This window comes from Verticillium alfalfae, genomic scaffold (genome assembly GCF_000150825.1).
Source record: "Verticillium alfalfae VaMs.102 supercont1.6 genomic scaffold, whole genome shotgun sequence".
In the NCBI taxonomy this organism is placed as follows: Eukaryota; Fungi; Ascomycota; class Sordariomycetes; order Glomerellales; family Plectosphaerellaceae; genus Verticillium; species Verticillium alfalfae.
In genome coordinates, this window is record NW_003315033.1 from 1,823,174 (window position 1) to 1,840,167 (window position 16,994).

The 16,994-nt window shown below is 54.7% G+C and overlaps 8 protein-coding genes across 8 annotated transcripts in view; 3 read left to right on the plus strand and 5 right to left on the minus strand.

The window, feature by feature from the left end:
• Positions 1-740: 740 nt before the first annotated feature.
• VDBG_05666 (exopolygalacturonase) lies at positions 741-2,464 on the plus strand (the record flags this gene model as incomplete). Its single annotated transcript, XM_003004507.1, has 7 exons — positions 741-1,271; positions 1,326-1,406; positions 1,494-1,556; positions 1,607-1,703; positions 1,758-2,107; positions 2,156-2,257; positions 2,318-2,464. The coding sequence occupies 7 exons, from the start codon at positions 741-743 to the stop codon at positions 2,462-2,464; spliced, it is 1,371 nt and encodes a 456-aa protein (XP_003004553.1).
• Positions 2,465-2,993: 529 nt separating this feature from the next.
• VDBG_05667 (p-hydroxylaminobenzoate lyase) lies at positions 2,994-3,691 on the minus strand (the record flags this gene model as incomplete). The annotated part of the gene is made up of 3 exons (XM_003004508.1): positions 2,994-3,009; positions 3,159-3,524; positions 3,588-3,691. 3 exons carry the CDS (start codon positions 3,689-3,691, stop codon positions 2,994-2,996), a joined length of 486 nt encoding a protein of 161 aa, XP_003004554.1.
• A 792-nt stretch (positions 3,692-4,483) lies between these two features.
• On the plus strand, positions 4,484-4,961 carry VDBG_05668 (conserved hypothetical protein; the record flags this gene model as incomplete). Its single annotated transcript, XM_003004509.1, has 1 exon — positions 4,484-4,961. One exon carries the CDS (start codon positions 4,484-4,486, stop codon positions 4,850-4,852), a length of 369 nt encoding a protein of 122 aa, XP_003004555.1.
• A 207-nt stretch (positions 4,962-5,168) lies between these two features.
• On the minus strand, positions 5,169-6,367 carry VDBG_05669 (endoglucanase-6B; the record flags this gene model as incomplete). The annotated part of the gene is made up of 2 exons (XM_003004510.1): positions 5,169-5,614; positions 5,692-6,367. The coding sequence occupies 2 exons, from the start codon at positions 6,365-6,367 to the stop codon at positions 5,169-5,171; spliced, it is 1,122 nt and encodes a 373-aa protein (XP_003004556.1).
• Positions 6,368-7,356: 989 nt separating this feature from the next.
• On the minus strand, positions 7,357-9,257 carry VDBG_05670 (para-nitrobenzyl esterase; the record flags this gene model as incomplete). The annotated part of the gene is made up of 4 exons (XM_003004511.1): positions 7,357-7,547; positions 7,600-7,823; positions 7,872-8,205; positions 8,270-9,257. 4 exons carry the CDS (start codon positions 9,255-9,257, stop codon positions 7,357-7,359), a joined length of 1,737 nt encoding a protein of 578 aa, XP_003004557.1.
• A 1,017-nt stretch (positions 9,258-10,274) lies between these two features.
• Positions 10,275-11,504, minus strand: VDBG_05671 (conserved hypothetical protein; the record flags this gene model as incomplete). Its single annotated transcript, XM_003004512.1, has 1 exon — positions 10,275-11,504. The coding sequence occupies one exon, from the start codon at positions 11,502-11,504 to the stop codon at positions 10,275-10,277; it is 1,230 nt and encodes a 409-aa protein (XP_003004558.1).
• Positions 11,505-13,226: 1,722 nt separating this feature from the next.
• VDBG_05672 (integral membrane protein) lies at positions 13,227-14,976 on the minus strand (the record flags this gene model as incomplete). Its single annotated transcript, XM_003004513.1, has 4 exons — positions 13,227-13,351; positions 13,732-14,177; positions 14,240-14,796; positions 14,908-14,976. 4 exons carry the CDS (start codon positions 14,974-14,976, stop codon positions 13,227-13,229), a joined length of 1,197 nt encoding a protein of 398 aa, XP_003004559.1.
• Positions 14,977-16,091: 1,115 nt separating this feature from the next.
• Positions 16,092-16,994, plus strand: part of VDBG_05673 (mannosyl phosphorylinositol ceramide synthase SUR1) — a gene marked incomplete at both ends in the record, with an annotated part of 1,492 nt that continues 589 nt past the window's right edge. The window contains 2 exons of the mRNA XM_003004514.1: positions 16,092-16,577; positions 16,666-16,974. Of these exons, the coding sequence (XP_003004560.1) occupies positions 16,092-16,577; positions 16,666-16,974 (795 nt within the window). The remainder of the gene's footprint in view (positions 16,578-16,665; positions 16,975-16,994) is intronic.

Sequence of the window (16,994 nt, forward strand, 5' to 3'; positions counted from 1 at the left end):
CGAGTATCAGGAAAGTACCTTTGTCCTCCCATTGTGCCCGAGGCCGGCAGCAAGCTGGCGCAGGATGACGAACTGGGGGATCGATTGATGGAGTTGACGCGGAAGGTGGTCATGGAGAAGACGAAGCGCAAGTCGGCTGATCAGGGATGTCCGTTCGACGATCTTGTCCTGCATTGAACAAGGACAAAGGCACAGGGCAAAATAATGAGTCAGCCATGCTTGGTATTTTGGCAACAGTAGTGAGCATTTAACTACAAGCACAGATGCAGATGGGGGGCTGTTTGGATAATCCTATGATATTTTAATTTGACAATCGTAACAAGAAGCTTCCCCGCTTGATCCGTCAAATGTCTCCAGTGTTGACCCCCCGCACCGTCATGCAGTAGGGTCACTTCGAGACTGCTGCAGCCAATGTTTTGCGGCGCCGCTGATTTAAGCATGATCGACAAAAGGTGATCATCGCCAACCGTGGGGAACTCTGCCGACGTCCCGAGCCTGACTTCAGCAAGTGAATATTTCCACGTATGGGAGGTACGGTGAAGCTGGAAGGATTGTTCCAACCGCAATGCACTTACTTCTCGTCAGCTTTTCTCCCGAACAATGTCGATTGTATGGGGTCTTCGAAATGAATATAAACACGCAACAACTGCGCGTCATACCGGGCCTGGATGCGGATGGCAAGGCGGGATTGCTATGCCATTTCATATGATCCCAAGTCTCCCTCCACAAAGTATTCCACGATGATTTTCGGTCCGCAACTTCTTGTTGGTCTTTTGAACCTGTCCAGTCTTGCACTTGTTTCGGCCCATTCCAGTCCTCAGTCCATCCCCATACGACCGTCAATTGAGGCAGCTCCATACAACACTGGAAGGGCGCTTCCTGTTTCTCCGACACGCGAGAGAGACCGATATTGCCATGTCCCTGCCAGCTGCAGTAATGGTGGAGATGACGCTCCGCGAATCCTTGCTGCCATAAAGAAATGCAACAACGGCGGTACCGTGGTTCTCGACAAGGTGTATCGCATCGCCTCTCCCCTGGACCTGACCTTTCTGAGACACATCGACATCGTTATAACGGGCGAGATTCATTTTGCGGACGAGGACGTTTACTACTGGGCCGAAAACAGCTTCAAATATAAGTTTCAGAACCAGTCCGTATTTTGGAAGCTCGGCGGCGAAGACGTCAACATCTACGGCGATCTTGGGAATGACCAGTCGGTTATCGATGGCCACGGTCAAGCCTATTGGGAAGAGATCAGGACAAATAAGAGCGTATGTCGAACACTGACACTAGATATACATTGCTGCTGATCTTGACTGATACAGCTCTTCCGCCCCATGCTGTTTGCCTTCGATGGCATGCACGGGGCAGTTATGTCTAATATGCGCATGAGAAACCCGCCCCACGTGAGTAAACAACAGTTGGCTCCCTCCTGATACTCCTGCGCACTGGAAGGTTTTCGAGGCTCATCAAAGCGGATTCATTGTGTTTAGTGGTTTAATATCATCGCCAACAGCTCCGATATATTGATTAGCAACATGCACTTGAACGCAACGGTAAGCCATCTAATTATCAGAGCACTAGAGATTTGGCTGATCATACGAAGAGTCGTGATGGGGTTGTGATAGCCAATTCGGATGGTTGGGATACGTATCGATCCGACCGTGTCGTGATCCAAGACTCGGTTATTTGGAATACTGACGGTACGGCGATTTCAAATGACACAATCTTGGAAATGAATCTAAATGATCGAACAGATTGCGTCTCCTTCAAGCCGAACAGCACCAATATCGTGATCCAGAATCTTGTTTGCCATGGGTCACACGGAATCAGTGTAGGTTCTCTCGGCCAGTATGCAGGGGAGGTTGACATTGTCGAGGATCTCTACATTTACAATATCTCTATGGCCAATGCGAGTGACGGTGCGCGCATCAAAGTCTGGCCAGGTATTGAGACCTCCTTCCAGACCTTGCTCAATGGTGGAGGGGGGCTCGGTCGTGTCAAGAATGTAACTTGGGACACATTCTACCACGAGAACAACGATCGAGCAATCACAATTACACAGTGTTACGGGCAGAAGAACCAGACTCTGTGCTATGAGCATCCTGTGAGCTTTTACACCCTTGTGTTGATAAAAAGCTGACTGGTGCTTTAGGCAAACCTGACGATTGAGGATATCACGATGAAGAACATGTGGGGGACAACCTCGGAATCACTCGACCCGCAAGCTGGTACATTAGTCTGCAGTGCTCCTGACGTAAGTGATGAACTCGCGATGCTGTGCCACCATGATCTGACCTTTCTTTCTTTCACTCAGCGCTGCGGCAACATTCGTGCTGAGAATATCACCATCAATGTTCCCAGCGGGAAGCCGCCAGTTTATGCTTGCGTCAACGTTGATGAAGGCCTTTTGGATTTAACGTGTGTCAAACCTGCAGGTGATAGAGATACATCACAAGGGTAAACTTGGAGAAGTTGTCTACGCCAGATTCACCGATATTTCCGAACATGCCTAGATACAGGAGAATCACTCAGAGTGGCCTTTTCTCTCTTTCCATAGGGGCCGCTACTATCGAAGAGATGACACAACACGTACCGTTGGCTCCGATGTCGGTCCTCCTGGCCATGTGGCTAAGTATGTTTTCACTAATTTAGCAATTGAGAATTATGTGCCATGAAGAAGGCTGCGGTGGTGATGATAAAGGTTGCACTGTAATCAGTCTGTGAGTTGACAGTAGCCAGAAATATTGAGTATTCATTCATAATGACTGGAGCGTTGATGGTAGAGAAGATCTGTCTTTGATCAACATCCTAGTTTCAACGAACAGTAAGGATCGTAAAGAGATATTCAACCACGTAGGGCAGAGCCGTGTCCCTGCCGAAGCGATCTCTTGGAATGAATACCTCAGAAGATGTCCGCTCGATGATTAATCTTCCCAGAGTGGAATTTCCAGTATCATTCAGGTACATTAATGAGAGGCGGGTAACGGACCTCACGCAAGGTATATCCTTTTAGTATTAGGACAACACTATCGTAAATCTTCCCGCCACGCGTGCTAGGCCTAAACAGACAGAGGTTGCGGCATCTCGGGCTTTGCATTGTATGAGATGCGGCCAGCGGGGAGGAAAAACAACGCGACCAACGCGCCGCCTCGCACCTCTCGATAGTGGTGTGTGCCGGGTCCAGGGGCAGTCCAACCGGCTGCCTGCCAGCCTGCATGCCCTTCAGCTCCGCCGTCGAATCGATCTGTATGACGCAGTTGATCTCTCCGTATGGATGAGCATGATATTGGCCAGTATAAACTTCCTGGCTGTCCATGAAGACAGTGGTGATGCTGAAGAACCTGGTCTGGGCTACCGGGTCGGTGATTCTTCCCCGGCGGTACTTTGGGCCATCAAGTTCAGTTTGGGCGACCCATCCCTCCTTAACGCCCTGTTTGATATAGAAGCAAAAGTCTTCGTAGTAAGAATTTCCAGGGCCGTACTCCTTGTTGAGCCTGGCTTCAAGGTCCTTTCCGGGGGTCCTAATTTCGGGAAAGATTCACAGTTAGCTTTCTCGAAGGCCGTTTGGATGAGACATAGCTTACAAGTCTTGGACTTCGCTCAAGAACTCGCTCGCTCGCTCTACGAACTTTTGCGCAGTTGGCCACTGTAAAAGGTCGAGAACAGTTGCCTTGTCGACTTGAGACATTTTTAATCGAAGTGTGGCAAGTGAATAAAAAGGTCAGCTAGTAGGAGGCAGTCAAGCTCATTTGCGACGTGATCACAATAGCGCAGTCGTTTGTTATCATAAGCAGGCTCTCTTGTGCAAGGGACGAGGCTTTCTCCGAACACTTGTAGGGTGATAACAATGGGTCACCTCGGAATGTTGGAATGGAAGGGGAGTTCACCTCAAAATTTGACGCTCTCACCGATCCAGCCCGACAGGGTAGCACCCTAACCCCCGGGCGGATGGGGTTTCGGCATCTTTGCGCTCTCCACTAGTGTCCTGGCCTGCGACGTACTCCTACGTCGTATCCGACACGGCGATGGTGCTAGCCTTATTATAAGACTGCATAATGAATATTCAAGGTAGGTCAATGTCACTTAGTGAGGCTTGGATTACTGAGAATATGTTCTGGAAAAAGCCAATTACATGCGGCTGCGTTGCATGGGGCATGTTGTTGTTTTCAGCCACGGATGTTAGGACTCGCGTCATCCTTGAAGGCTGAGGTAGGACTTCTTTTCCACATGTGACATGAAGCGTCAGCTTCTTCAGAGCCGATCGCGATTCATTCGACTGATCCTTGAGGAAACAAGCCAAAAATGGATAATGCCATGGTAGAAGCCAGCCAAGATATCCCTGATTTGAGGGGGAGACGACGCCACAGTTGATGTGACACAGCCACAGGGCCCATGCACAGCCATTCGTACCAGCTCAAAACTTCTGGCACGTTCTGCAAATCTTCTTCTTCACGACAGAAAAGCCATCAACATCAACACCATGCTCAAGTCATTCGCAGCGATTCATTTCCGCCATTTCACGCCCACACCCATAATCTCTCACACCTTGTTTCGCAACATGAGCGACAGCAAGCCAACCGCACCCCTGGCTTTGCCATCCACCGAATCCACCTCGGATGGCTCCACCAACCTCACTCTCGGAGGCACAGTCAGTATGGACGCCCTGGGACCCGTCGTCGTTAACGTCAACGGCACCTTGTCCCGCATCAACAACTGGGCCGAGATGAATGAAATTGAGAAAGAGAACACATTACGCGTCCTCGGCAAACGTAACCGTCAACGGCGCGAAGCCCTCCTGGCGGCCCAGTCTGCTGAAGAGGAGGCCGGCAAGGACTCTGGGAAGGATTGAGAGTCCCCTGTCTCACAAGTTTCATGTTCACGACCAGCGACACTTTAATCGATGAATCGACTTTATAACGTTTGTAACATTATCCAAATAATTACAATATTCCAATCTATTCTCAAGTGATGAATACATCGGCCCTGAGGATGAGTGAAATGATTGCGTTCTCAAGCCCACAATTTGAACTGAGGACAAGTTCATTCAGCGTTGGACCCATCCTCTTCGAGTAGATGGATATGTCTCGTTTTAAACTGATAAAATTCTCAGTACCATGACCCCTCGTCGCGAACTGTGCGACACACGACCACATCGTACAGCTCGTCTAGACACTCACAGCCGGCTGCAAAGCCACATGCGCGTTCTTCGTCAGCAGCTGCGCATACTCATCAAACCAAGCGCCCGCATTAGGCGCACCCTCGATGCCGCAGGCGCCGTCACTCTCACCGCCGGGCTTGATCCAGACAATACTATCCACGTGCGGGTTCTCTGTCTGCGTCGTCGCGGGCTGCCCGAATCCGGCCTCGACGTTGCACCACTCACCCCACTCGGCGCGGGCGCCCTGGACGGCCACACGGCCCTGGTCGATGATAAAGCGGGTGGGAAGCCCTTCGGCCTCGAGGTGCGGAACCAGGGAGAGGGCATAGTGGCTCTCGTCGAAGGAGTTGCTAAACTCGGTGTAGGGCTCGGGAGTCATCGTGGAGAAGGGGTTGTAGTTGGAGACATTGGTCGAGTAGCCACGGATCTTCGCGTTGGGGCCAGCCTTTGCTACTATGGTGGCAAACTGTTTGGCAGCTGCATCACAGCGTTAGACCTCCTCCGTCATGAGGGTACAGATGGCGACTTACTTGGCGCCAAGTTGTCATCCCACCCCAGCCATCCGCCGTGGGAGGCGTCAATGTATAGGTGGATATTATCAGCCTGCAGCTCGGCGATGGCGTAGGCGATACCGTCCCTCTGCGGCTCGGCGGCATTGGCGCAGAACTCGATGGCCTGGTTGGTCACCATGTTGCCGACCGCATCGGGCTCCAGAACAATGGCAAAGGTAAGGTCAGAAGCAGCCTGAACTCTCGCAGCGAACTGGTCGACGTATTCTGTCCTGTATCTCTCCAGTCCATTCTCGGCCAGGCTGAGCTCCCCGGCACTCTCTCCAGCGCTGCAGTCTCTGTCGGGAAGGTTGTAAAGCACTAGGCCCACGATCTGTTCCTCGCCCGTCTCTTGCTGGACGCCACGGGCAGATTCGATGGCGCCGTCAATGTCGCCAAGGCTCGCAATGTTGGAGATCCAAACAAAGGTTCCGACAGACTCTTGAACGTACTGGACCTTGCCGGCATTGACATTGTCGCCGGCCGTGAGGAAGGCCTCGCGGGTTTCCTCGAGTTTGGCCGTGTAATTTTGGTTGACGAACAGCTGGCGGCCCTCAAATGGGTTGGCATCGGCGTCGTTCTGGCGAGACCAGATGGATGGACGAGCAGCTACTGCGCCAGCCGCCGCCAGGGCGCTCAGAATCGAAGTGGTGCGCATCTTGTGATTGGGGTAGGTGAAGAGGCTGAAAGACAAGATGAAGTAGTAGGATGTGCTGTCAAAAACCTCGAAACATTTTCATGTTCACATTATCGTTCTTATATGCCATATGAGAGACTGGCAAAGCGACCTGGCACGTATTGACTTTGTCAAGTGTTTGGCACGATCCACATGAGTGAGTAACGGCCTCTGGGGCTCAATCATTCACCAAGTCAAAGTTGCGCCAGGTACGGAACGAAGGATTTGTTCGTTTCGGTAGATTGCCATAGTGTGATGCTCGGGTGATCATCCCAACCCGGCGCAGATCTCACGGAGAAGCCTGGCCCGGCCGCAACATGGGGAAGCCAAGGCAGCAGAATGCCATGATCAAGTCGGAGATAGATGAGATTGCCGAGACGCCAGGAACACTCGACCGTGGCTCACATGCGACACGCTTCATGAGTCTGACGAAGGCTCGACTCGTCGTTGGCTGAACCAAGTCATCGACTGCCGATCCTCCACTTCAGTACCGGAGGCCACCACCGCAGTGGGGTCGTGATGGAGCACCGCGGCCGGAAGATAGCCACAGATGGGATCCCGCCTACCCATCGGTTCGCTGGCGTCATACTTATTGTGCGACCTTCTGAATGATGAGAAGAATAAGCAGCTGAAGCTTCATTGCGTAATCTGTGGGCCTCTGAACCGGCGGAAGCTGCTCTTTGGCACGCGTCGGGTAAATATTACATTCATTGTCGGACTAATGAGCTGTAAATCATTGAGCCGTAATATATATGAATCCCCTGAAACCATGCCGTGATTTGTCCCCATTCTTCTACAATGATCACTCGATCGCAGGTTTGATCTCATGACCGAACAATTCCCCAGTCCGTAAGAGTGTACGCTCGAGTTGAACATCACCAGACGATGCTTGCTCAACGGATGCTCATAATTATGTATTAGCATTATTCCAACCCCACTCTTTCACTTGCTTTTTCTTGACTCAAAAGAAATCACGTCTGTGGCCTCCATGTACTTCCAAGGTCAAGTTCAATCGGATACTGCGGCCACAAAGCCATGCCTCCGGCACGCCACGTATCGGGCTCAAGACGAACATTGATCTTGTTATCAGACTCGGTCGCGTTGAGTAGCATATTCTTCGGTGACGCCAAGTCGTATGTAGGCCACTTTGGGATAACGTCCACTACTCGATTGTCAGACTCGTCCACAACTGGTATCAAAGGAGGATCTCAAACCTTTAAACGTGTTGGGATCACCAGTAGCAATGTACGAGATGAATTTATCCACGATGCCCCTCGAAAGCCCGAGGTGAGAGCTGATGTTCACAACCTGCGGGTTCATACCGTACATGTTATACCCAGGCGGCAGGTCAAAGAAGTACGTGTACTCGGTGGAATGCGCCGTGAAACCGGGCGTCAGGATGCTGCTGATCGGAATGGAAGTCGGGTTCGTGTCGAACCTGACACTGTCAGCTTAACTGTCTGCCGTATTGCACACAAACACGTACCTGTAGCTGAACACGTCAACGCCCTGCTTAGCAAGACTCTCCGCGAAGAACCTCCGCCCGTTGATGATCTGAAAGTCGCCAAAAATGGCGGCCGTGCGCCTATACTGCGCTCCACAGAGCTGGCCTGCCGCCTTCATGGCGTCGCAGAAGACGTCCTCGCCACTGGCAGCTTTCATGGGCAACGAGTACGGCGGCGACGGCGCGTCCACGGGGTACGCGTCGAGGATCTTCTGCAGAACCTCTGGCCGGGCAGCTGGGAAGAAGAGAGCGCCGAGAATGAAGAGGAGCGTCGCGTCATCCTCGATCGGCCCGAAGAACTGCTGGAGCAGCTGAGCTACGAGTAGGCCTTCGTCGCTGTTGGTGCCGCTGATGAAGTTGATGTCGCGGGGGGAAACGACCGGCGGCGAGCTGCAGGCTCGGGGACTCGGTGATGAAATCCCCATCGACGGAGGGCCACCACAAGGGCGCAAGGCCTGCCGCCGCGGAGGCCTGCTGGCCGACGTCGTAGAGGGCCTTGTAGTCTACCTCTCGTAGGCACTCGAGTCTGTCCCCGGCATTCGCACACCTGGTCAGGTTAAGAACGGTGTCGTAGGCCTGCGACACTCGCGCCTCGTCAGGGGTCAGGCTATTAGTGCCCAGGCCGCCGGTTCCGCTCACGGCGATGGCGCCGCGGAACAGACCGGAAGCACCGTTTCCTCCGTAGGCAAGGAGCTGGTGGGTGATGGACATGGCGCCAGCCGATTGACCCCAGAGGGTCACCTTGTCAGGGTCGCCACCGAACGCGGCAATGTTCTCCTGAATCCAGCGCAGAGCAAGATGCTGGTCCTTGAGACCGAGGTTCGTGATGCCAGCAGCCGTGGCATCAGGACCTCCAGGAAAGCCGAGGAAGCCGAGACGATAGTTGAGCGTGATTGTGATGATCGGAAGCTCGTTTTCCACGCTCGCCTTGACGACATAGGATGTGTTTGTATTGCCGTCAGGCCCGAAACCGGCTGAAAAGCTACCTCCATGGATCCATACCGCAACAGGCAGCTTGTCACCAGGTGTTGTACGGGCTGGACGGAGAATATTGAGGTTGAGGCAGTCATCGCTGTACTTGAACCCTGCGTCGGCGAAAGCAGTCGGGTTGGGTGTGGTCGGACAGAGTGCGCCGTAAGACGCCGCAGACCTTACGCCCTCCCAAGAATCGGTCAAGGACTGAGGGTTACGAAGACGAGAAGCCTTTGCATAGCGTACCCCCCAAAAAGCCTCTTGATCAAACTCGCGGATGCGGACACCAGTGTATGTCCCGTTCAGCGTTGTAGCCTTGGGCGTAGAAAGACAGGCGGCCAATGCCTGGTCCAATACCGCGCCAATGGCGAGAAGTGATGGGAGGACTCGAACCATTCTCGTGAGTTGGGAAAGTAATGAATTTTCAGACTGAGCGCCCCAAAAATGGTGGCATAATATGCGCCATGCTCACATCTTTATCAACATTTGCTAGCTGAGGAGAAACGAGAACACCGAGCCCGACGCATCTAGATCGAGCTCCACGTGGGGATGGATGGTGGCAGCATCGGACCGCAACCCCAGCCGGCGGAATTCCAGCCGCACGGTCGGGCTAATGCAGCTTCGCTCATCCACGGATCTGGATCCTGCGTATCGTCTTCATCACGCACCAACGTCGGTCCGCCGGGACATTGTCCTCGCGTGGGGCGCGATAGTCGAGCTACCAGGCGCGGGCCACGAGGACCTGCCATCTGGGGAACTTTTGTGAGTGACCGGGGAACCCTTGCTCAGCTTGAGGATCTTTTGAAGGGGGCAGCGTGCAGGTGTGATGCGGAGTCTTCAAGCGAGGGGCCTCGTGGCGGTCGCCTGGGTGGCCTGGGTGTCGCGGCAGGGGTTGTCAACAGCTTGCCACAGATCCCTCATGCTCGATTGAGATGTTGTGCCCGTGAGGGGCGGCTAGTGCTCCGAACCACTAGGCATGACGAGCCGCTGCTGCCGTGATGTCTCATGCGGCTCCGAGTGCGATCCGGCCGATTGAGACGGACTTGGTGGAGGGCAATGAAGCCACGTATTCACGGTGACGCGGTCCAAGCAGAGATCAAAGTCTGGGAGGAAAGTTGAGGGCTCGCCCACTGGTCGTGAGGAGCTGAGGCAAGTTGCTTGTTGTCGTGGCTGATTTTGAAGGATCGCCATGCACTTTCCGATCCTCTGGGCATGGCGGCCGCCCTGCAGCAGAAGGATCATGCACGTTACTGAAAGCAGAGGCGGAACAGGACGATCCGTCACCAAGGGATCAGATTCCAAAGTCACGTATTGAGCTTGATCTCTCGTTTGTAGAAATCGTGTGATCAAAGTCAGCCGCTTTGCATTCCATATTATCTAGGGGTTTATGAAGACATCAGATGCGCGCCCGGGCTACTGACCGCGGCGACCTCCTCTCCCGAAAACAAAGTCGTGATGCTCCCCCTGCCCGAACACGAAACCCATCCGTTGACTGCACGGCACAGAGACTGTAGTCATGGACTGGCTGCTGGTCGATCTGGCCGATTTGCGGGCGGGCTCCGTTGCATCGCCGGCAAACATGCGCTTGTTGTTTCCTTTTCGCTGCGCAACAATCTTCGGTTTCGGAGCCGCTGTCGCCTGGACAACGTCCCATTCGCAAGAGAGGACCTTGAATTGGACCTGGAGGGGTCGACTGTGCCGGTGGCGAGTGGTGGTGCTCTCGACAGCGTATCGGCGAAAGCTCTTTTGAATCCAGTCGAGAGTCTCGAATACGCGCGACTGGACGAGCCAGTCATCCTGGTCCCGAGCAATCTCGAAATAAGTTCGACCGCTACTTGTGAACTTTGGACTCTCTCGATATGCCCTTCCACTAGGTATACTTTGCACCGGCGGAAGCACTTGGCCATCTGAAGAATGTCCAGTGACAGGCTTCCGATCGAGGTTGCTCAACTGACCCGCAGCTTCATTTGCTTCCTTTCGCAATATCAAGTAGTCGATGAGGTAGAACGTCTCCAGGTTGGGACACTGCCGCGCAAGGAACTGATAGGCGTGGACGGGGTGGTTCTTGGTCGTCTCACGCATGTGCGAACCGCCACAAGCTTCACACAGCAAGACCACCGTCTCCCACTTGTGGCAGTACCTGACGGCCAGATGGCGAATCTTGTCGAGACCTGGACACCGAAAGTCGTGTGATATGCGGCACCCACTGTAGAAGAGGTCCGATGGCAGGTAGTCGAGGCACACGATGTCCTGGGCGTGAGAGGTCAGGGCGATGGGCTGCCCGTTGACCTCGAGTGTGCCCGGGTCCCGAAGAAGGCGCTGGACCACGCGCTTGGCCTCACTGCAGGTGTTGGAAAGGGTTTCGAGGACCTTTGCGAGGGCGACGTAATGTGAGTTGTCGGCTTTCGGATTCGGGAATATGGGAGCAAGATGTGCTCTGACAAGGAGGAAACGACGGGAGCCTTGGATGACTCGGGCGAGGACGTGGCCCTGGTCTTCGTTGGGCACAATCCTGAGAAAGTGCATGCCAGGTTCGAATATGGCAGCCTCCCATATCTGGAGGCGAATCTCCACTGGAAATACAGCGAATGGTGTAAAGTACTGTGCCCCTGATGGGAGCGCGAACTTGACCGCGGTGGCCATGATGAAAGAGTGTTGCGTTGTGTCTGCTGAGTGTGTTTGGTGTGCAGGTCGCAATGGTGGCGGGACTCTACGTTCGATGGTTGTGAGGATACTGGAGCAAGTGGCAGCTGACTGGATAAGGTACAGAAGAAGACAGAGACAGAATATATCTTCAATCTCTGATGCAGACCGACAAGGACAAGCCTGACTGAAGGTGATCAATGCATTTATGACGCAGAGGAATTCGACGGGACGTGAATAGGTGAACGCCTGGGGAGAGGTTGACCGGCGGAAGGTGCTCCTCGTAGGAAGGTGGTGGTGAGCCACCGACGCCTCATCTGGTGACATGCGGTTGGAGTTTGACGGGCAAGCACGGTTGTGCGCCTGCCGTGCCACTCACGCAACAACGCGAATTCACTCATCTTTGGCCAGTCATCCGCTGTCTGGATTTGATGGCCTGGTACTGAAGAGTGTTAATCATGACCATCACCTTGATTCCTTCGGACAAGTCTCGCCAATCGAGCGCGCTTCCGTTCTACCCCATATCTCCTGGCAATGAGCCTGGCTGGCTGTTGGAGACGTGCTATGGCTGTCTGCTGCACCCAGCCCACAAAGAGGTAGGTCATCGATCGAATCACTTGCGCTGACGGTCATCTTTGCGAATATGTTCTTCTGCTTTTCAGGATCCGTTGAGGGGCCCCAGTAGCTTGCGGCAGCTCACTGTTGCTGCCCGGGCACGTTGTCTGTCAATATCAACAACCACAACGCTAGATGCCGGAGAACCAGAAACGGCATCAGACACAGGTACCGTCGATGACAAAGCTTCGTACACTTGAAGGAACAAGGTATGAAAGACTGCGTGACAAATGGCCATGTTGGCGGTCCATCCGGATGCCGAGCTGTTGTCCTTGGGGCCATGTCGCTGCCTTACTCGCCCGTTTGAATTCCTCCACGGCCCAAGCCCTCTGTCAGAAAAGCGAGCAAACCGACGGGCTTGAAGTCGCTGCACCTCAGCCTCAACGAACGACGTACTCCCCGTGCATCCTCGACCCTTCTCGAAGACACTGCAGAATGCTCGGGCATTTGCGGCGCCCAATGTCCTAGCGTACCGAGACGGCCGACGTGCCCGGTGAAGCCGAGCATTCCGAAATTCGGTGCAATGAAAGCATCGTGTCTACTGGTTCCGAAAGTGTCCAGACCCTTTATCGTGGAAACTGCCGAGGACCGTGGCCCTCCGCCCCTCCCCCTTTTTACACATTCGAATGCGACAGGTCGGCACCGTCCTGCTGGACAGAGGTACCCGAGCGCGCGCTGCCAGCCAAGTTGTGCACTTTTAGAGATCCAGAGTCGCACCCGCCGCCCCTCCCCCTTTTTACACATTCGAATGCGACAGGTCGGCACCGTCCTGCTGGACAGAGGTACCCGAGCGCGCGCTGCCAGCCAAGTTGTGCACTTTTAGAGATCCAGAGTCGCACCCGTGTATTGTCTAAGCCCGGTCTTGGTCAATAAAGCTTGTACTGTATTCGCAAGGTTATCGCTCCTGACCAGGGCGCGGGGAAGAGCCCGAAGGCGTCTCAAGGGTCCTGCTCGCTTGACTCGCGAATCGATTTGTGGTCCAGTAATACTTGCCCGTCACAATCACGAATGCGACAAGATGTGCGAAGGGCCTGCAAGCCAGAGGTTTAGTTATCTGAGTATAATCGTGCCAACTAAAATTACGCGAACCCGAGATACGAAACACGTCTAGGGTGTATTAGACGGGAGGGTCGCCCGGCAGTGTCGGACGCGGAGGCTTTTCTTGTTGGCGCGCGCCCCGGTGTACGGGAATTGAACCCCCCCTGGTCCCCCCCCCCCCCCGGATTTCACCCCTTTGGGTTTGAGCACGCGAACACTGTCACAAGTATCTGTACTTTTCTTCTCAATGTCATGGATTAAATAGGATGAGGTATGATTGTGGCAGATGCTATGTTATGCACGTCCCTAAAAGATTAAGTACTTGGTAAAAGTCGTTATACGTACGCCGCGGATGATTTTTCTTTGGAAACCCGTCATCCGGTGGGAATATTGATTGGTCCCGCCCCCCTTAAACGAAAACGCCAACAATGGAACACCACTGTACATGCCTGTCTTCTCATCCACGGTTGTCCGTCGTGGGCACTGGCTTGGACAGCTTGACGCACCAGAGGAACAGGTCCTCGAGGGGCAGCAGCACGAGCAGGCAGCGGTTACAGAGCCAGGCCATGAGGACGACGCCGGTGGCAGCCATGGCGTCGAGGAAGTAGTGGTTTGCCGTCGAGACGATAATGGTCAGGACAAAGGCCGGGTAAAGGACGCTGAGGATGGCGAAGAAGGCCTGCCACATCTTGGACATGCGGCGCTCGCGCGCCGCAAGGCGGCGGCGGAAGATGCCCGAGTGGTAGAGCAGTACGGTGCCGATGCAGAAGGAGTAGCCAAAGTGCAGCGAGGGGAAGGCGGCGAGCTGGTTGAAGAACTTGTTGGTGGCGTAAATGGAACTCGGCGTCCTCGCGGCGGACCGTGTCGAAGAAGCCAAAGCGCTCGGGCAGCAGACGCGGCGGCATGCAAGGGTACGTCGTGAAGACGATGAAGCTAAACAGGTTCGTGAGCTGCATCATACGGCGGGCGGCGGCGAACTGGGCGTGGGTCGGCGCGGCGTAGTAGTACCATCCGAGGAAGCTGGACGGTGGTTAGCACGAGACATGGAGAACCTAGAGCAGTTGCGCCTCTTGTCGACGTACCTGACAGTGACGGGAATGTGGATTAAGGAGTACGCCCGGTTGAGGATGGTCAGCAGGACCTGGTGGTCAGTCCTGAACCACATCTGCACATCAACTTCCTTGACGGGGAACAAGAAGCTGAATATGCTGTCGTGCTCGAGGTTGAGGACGGCAATACCGTGGCTCTCGGCCGTCTTCCACACGCCATCAGTCGCAAAGATGAGCTCGCTCGCCGCCTTGACGCTGACGTAGAACAGGAGGTTGACAGCCCAGTAGAAGATCTCGACCAGGAAGGGGAACTTTTGAATGAATCGGCTGTGCCAGTAGTTGGCGTATCGGCTCGTGTCGGGTGTGTGAACAATAGCGCCGCAGCAGTTTCGCTTCTTGGGGCCGGTTTTCGTAGAAATGGTTCCGGAAGAGGTGAGGTCGTCATAGTCTTCCGACAAGGGGTCCTCTTCGTCCAACGTCTCGAGCTTCTGGCCCAGCAGGCCCTGGTCATCGGGTTTTGAGGAGGGGATGATGGTGAAGCCGCGGCGACGGTTGATGTAGCAGGAGGCTACCATGATACCAACGATGATCTAAGGGAGACGGTATAACGTTAGCCATTGCTCCTTGTTGACCGAAGCCAAGATGCTTCTCTTCAATATTCCTCTGCCGGAACAGTCTCATGAGGGAAGCGGGCGGCTTACGAAAGGCTCAACGACGGCATGGGAAGCGAACTGGGGCGCACCCAGCTCAGGCTCGGCTGCTTTCGCCATGATGATCGTGTGTCGCGTGTCGGGTTGCCGTTGGATCAAGGTAGAATGTTTTGGACCGTCCGACGCCGTCTGCCGCTATCGTGTGTTGCTCGACTCCTGCAACTGCAACGGGAACTTTCTCAGGGGATGAAGGAAAAATGTCTAGCCTGGAAAGTGTGTTGAACGAACGCGGGTGGTCCGCCAAGTGGGAGTGGGTGGGTAGGAGTCGCGTGCCTTGGATTGAGCCTTAGACTGCCCTGGACAGAGAGGATCGAGATAGCGGCCGGAGAAGCCGGGCGCTGGGGTGGAAAATCCCAATAGCGGGAAATTATCAAAGGGGGCAGACGGGTCGACAGTGGGGATTGGGTAGGGTCCGGGGGGCCTTTGCTGGGGCAGGATTATGCATCAAACCCGCGAGAGGTCAATAAAGTACAGTGCAGTCGGGGCTCGTTGCTTGGCGTCGGTTACTGGTCGCTGGAGTGGCTGCTGGAGTGGCTGCTGGAGTGCTGAGCCCCCTGTGTGCTGACGTTGGACTGCAGCCGACGGCCAGGGCGCAGCACAGCAAATGCAGAGGCCTGACATGCACTTTGGGGCTGATCATTGCAAAAAACAGGCTTGACCCAGTAGTCAAGTGCACTAGTCGAACAGGCCGGGCATGGCGCTTGGCCTCAAGGGGCCTAGCTCCAGGAGTCAAAGCAATGGGCCAACGTGTGTCTGTGATCTTGCATGTAAGCGGTGTATGACTTGGGGATCAAACAACCTCTGTACAGTACAGTACCTACATACGTAGATGTATGAGACACGATACACCCGACGACTGCGGTACGTACCGCGCGGCAGCATCACCAAGTGCCATCTCTCCCTGGTGGGGGCCTCATCTCGGCGTCCAATGACATGACCAGGGCCACCCACTCCCTGACGCCGCCCAGCCGTAATGATTTGCGACCCTCCTCGACCACCAGCAAATGCCGCCGCCCCCAGCAGCCCACGCAGGTTCATTCAAAAGCCCGCACATCCGCCAAGTCGGCCGGACGCCAGGGGGACGCCGTATCGACTATTCGGGTTTTCTTGCCATCGTCTCCTTACAGACCGATCAAGCGGCCTCCCCCCGCCCTCTCCCAGCAGCCAGGATCACCATGAACACAAACACATCACCACATCGCGGCAGTGGGCGTGCTGGCAGCAGCACTCGAAGCAGCAGCAGCAGCAGCAGCAGCCATGCGAGTGGCAGCGGCACCCATAACCAGCCCTACGACGAGGAGCGACTCGAGTTGCTCGGCGAGTTCGACACACCCTCCCCACGATGGTCATTATCGAGGAGATGCCTACGACTTCCAAGGCCCAAAAAGTCAACGACCTGGCTACTGCTGATTGATCTCACCATCATCGGTCTACTCGTCATCGCCTTTTGGCCCCTCATCACACTGCTCCTCTACAACGAGAGGTTATTCGGCGCTCGCCTGGCGCTCCCTGTCGAGAAGACACCACACACAGAGAACCACTACCAACAGCACGCGATACCGCGCATCTTGCATCAGACGAGTGCCACCGAACAGATTCGCGACGACTGGGTCAAGCCGCAACAGAGCTGCAAGGACGCCTACAGCGATTTCGAATACATGGTACGCCTAAATGAACTGCTCTTTTTCATGGAAAAGAGCAGGAGCCTCATAGAATTTCAAGGACAACATGCTAACCCTGTTGCCACAGCACTGGACCGACGCGCTGGCGCGTGATCTGATCGCCACCGAGTATCCCTGGTTCCTCGACACCTGGGACAACTACCCCTTCCCCATCCAGCACGCCGACTCGCTCCGCTACTTTGTTCTGCACCGGTACGGCGGCATCTACCTCGACATGGACACGTGGTGCAACGCGTCGATCCCGATACACCAAATCGAGGCCGCCGGGGGCAAGGACCTGTCCGTGTTCAAGTCGACGAGTCCGACGGGCGTCTCGAACGACCTGATGATCACGACGGCCCGCCACCCCATCTTCGAGGCCGTCATCAAGCGCCTCGTCTTCTACAACAAGATCAC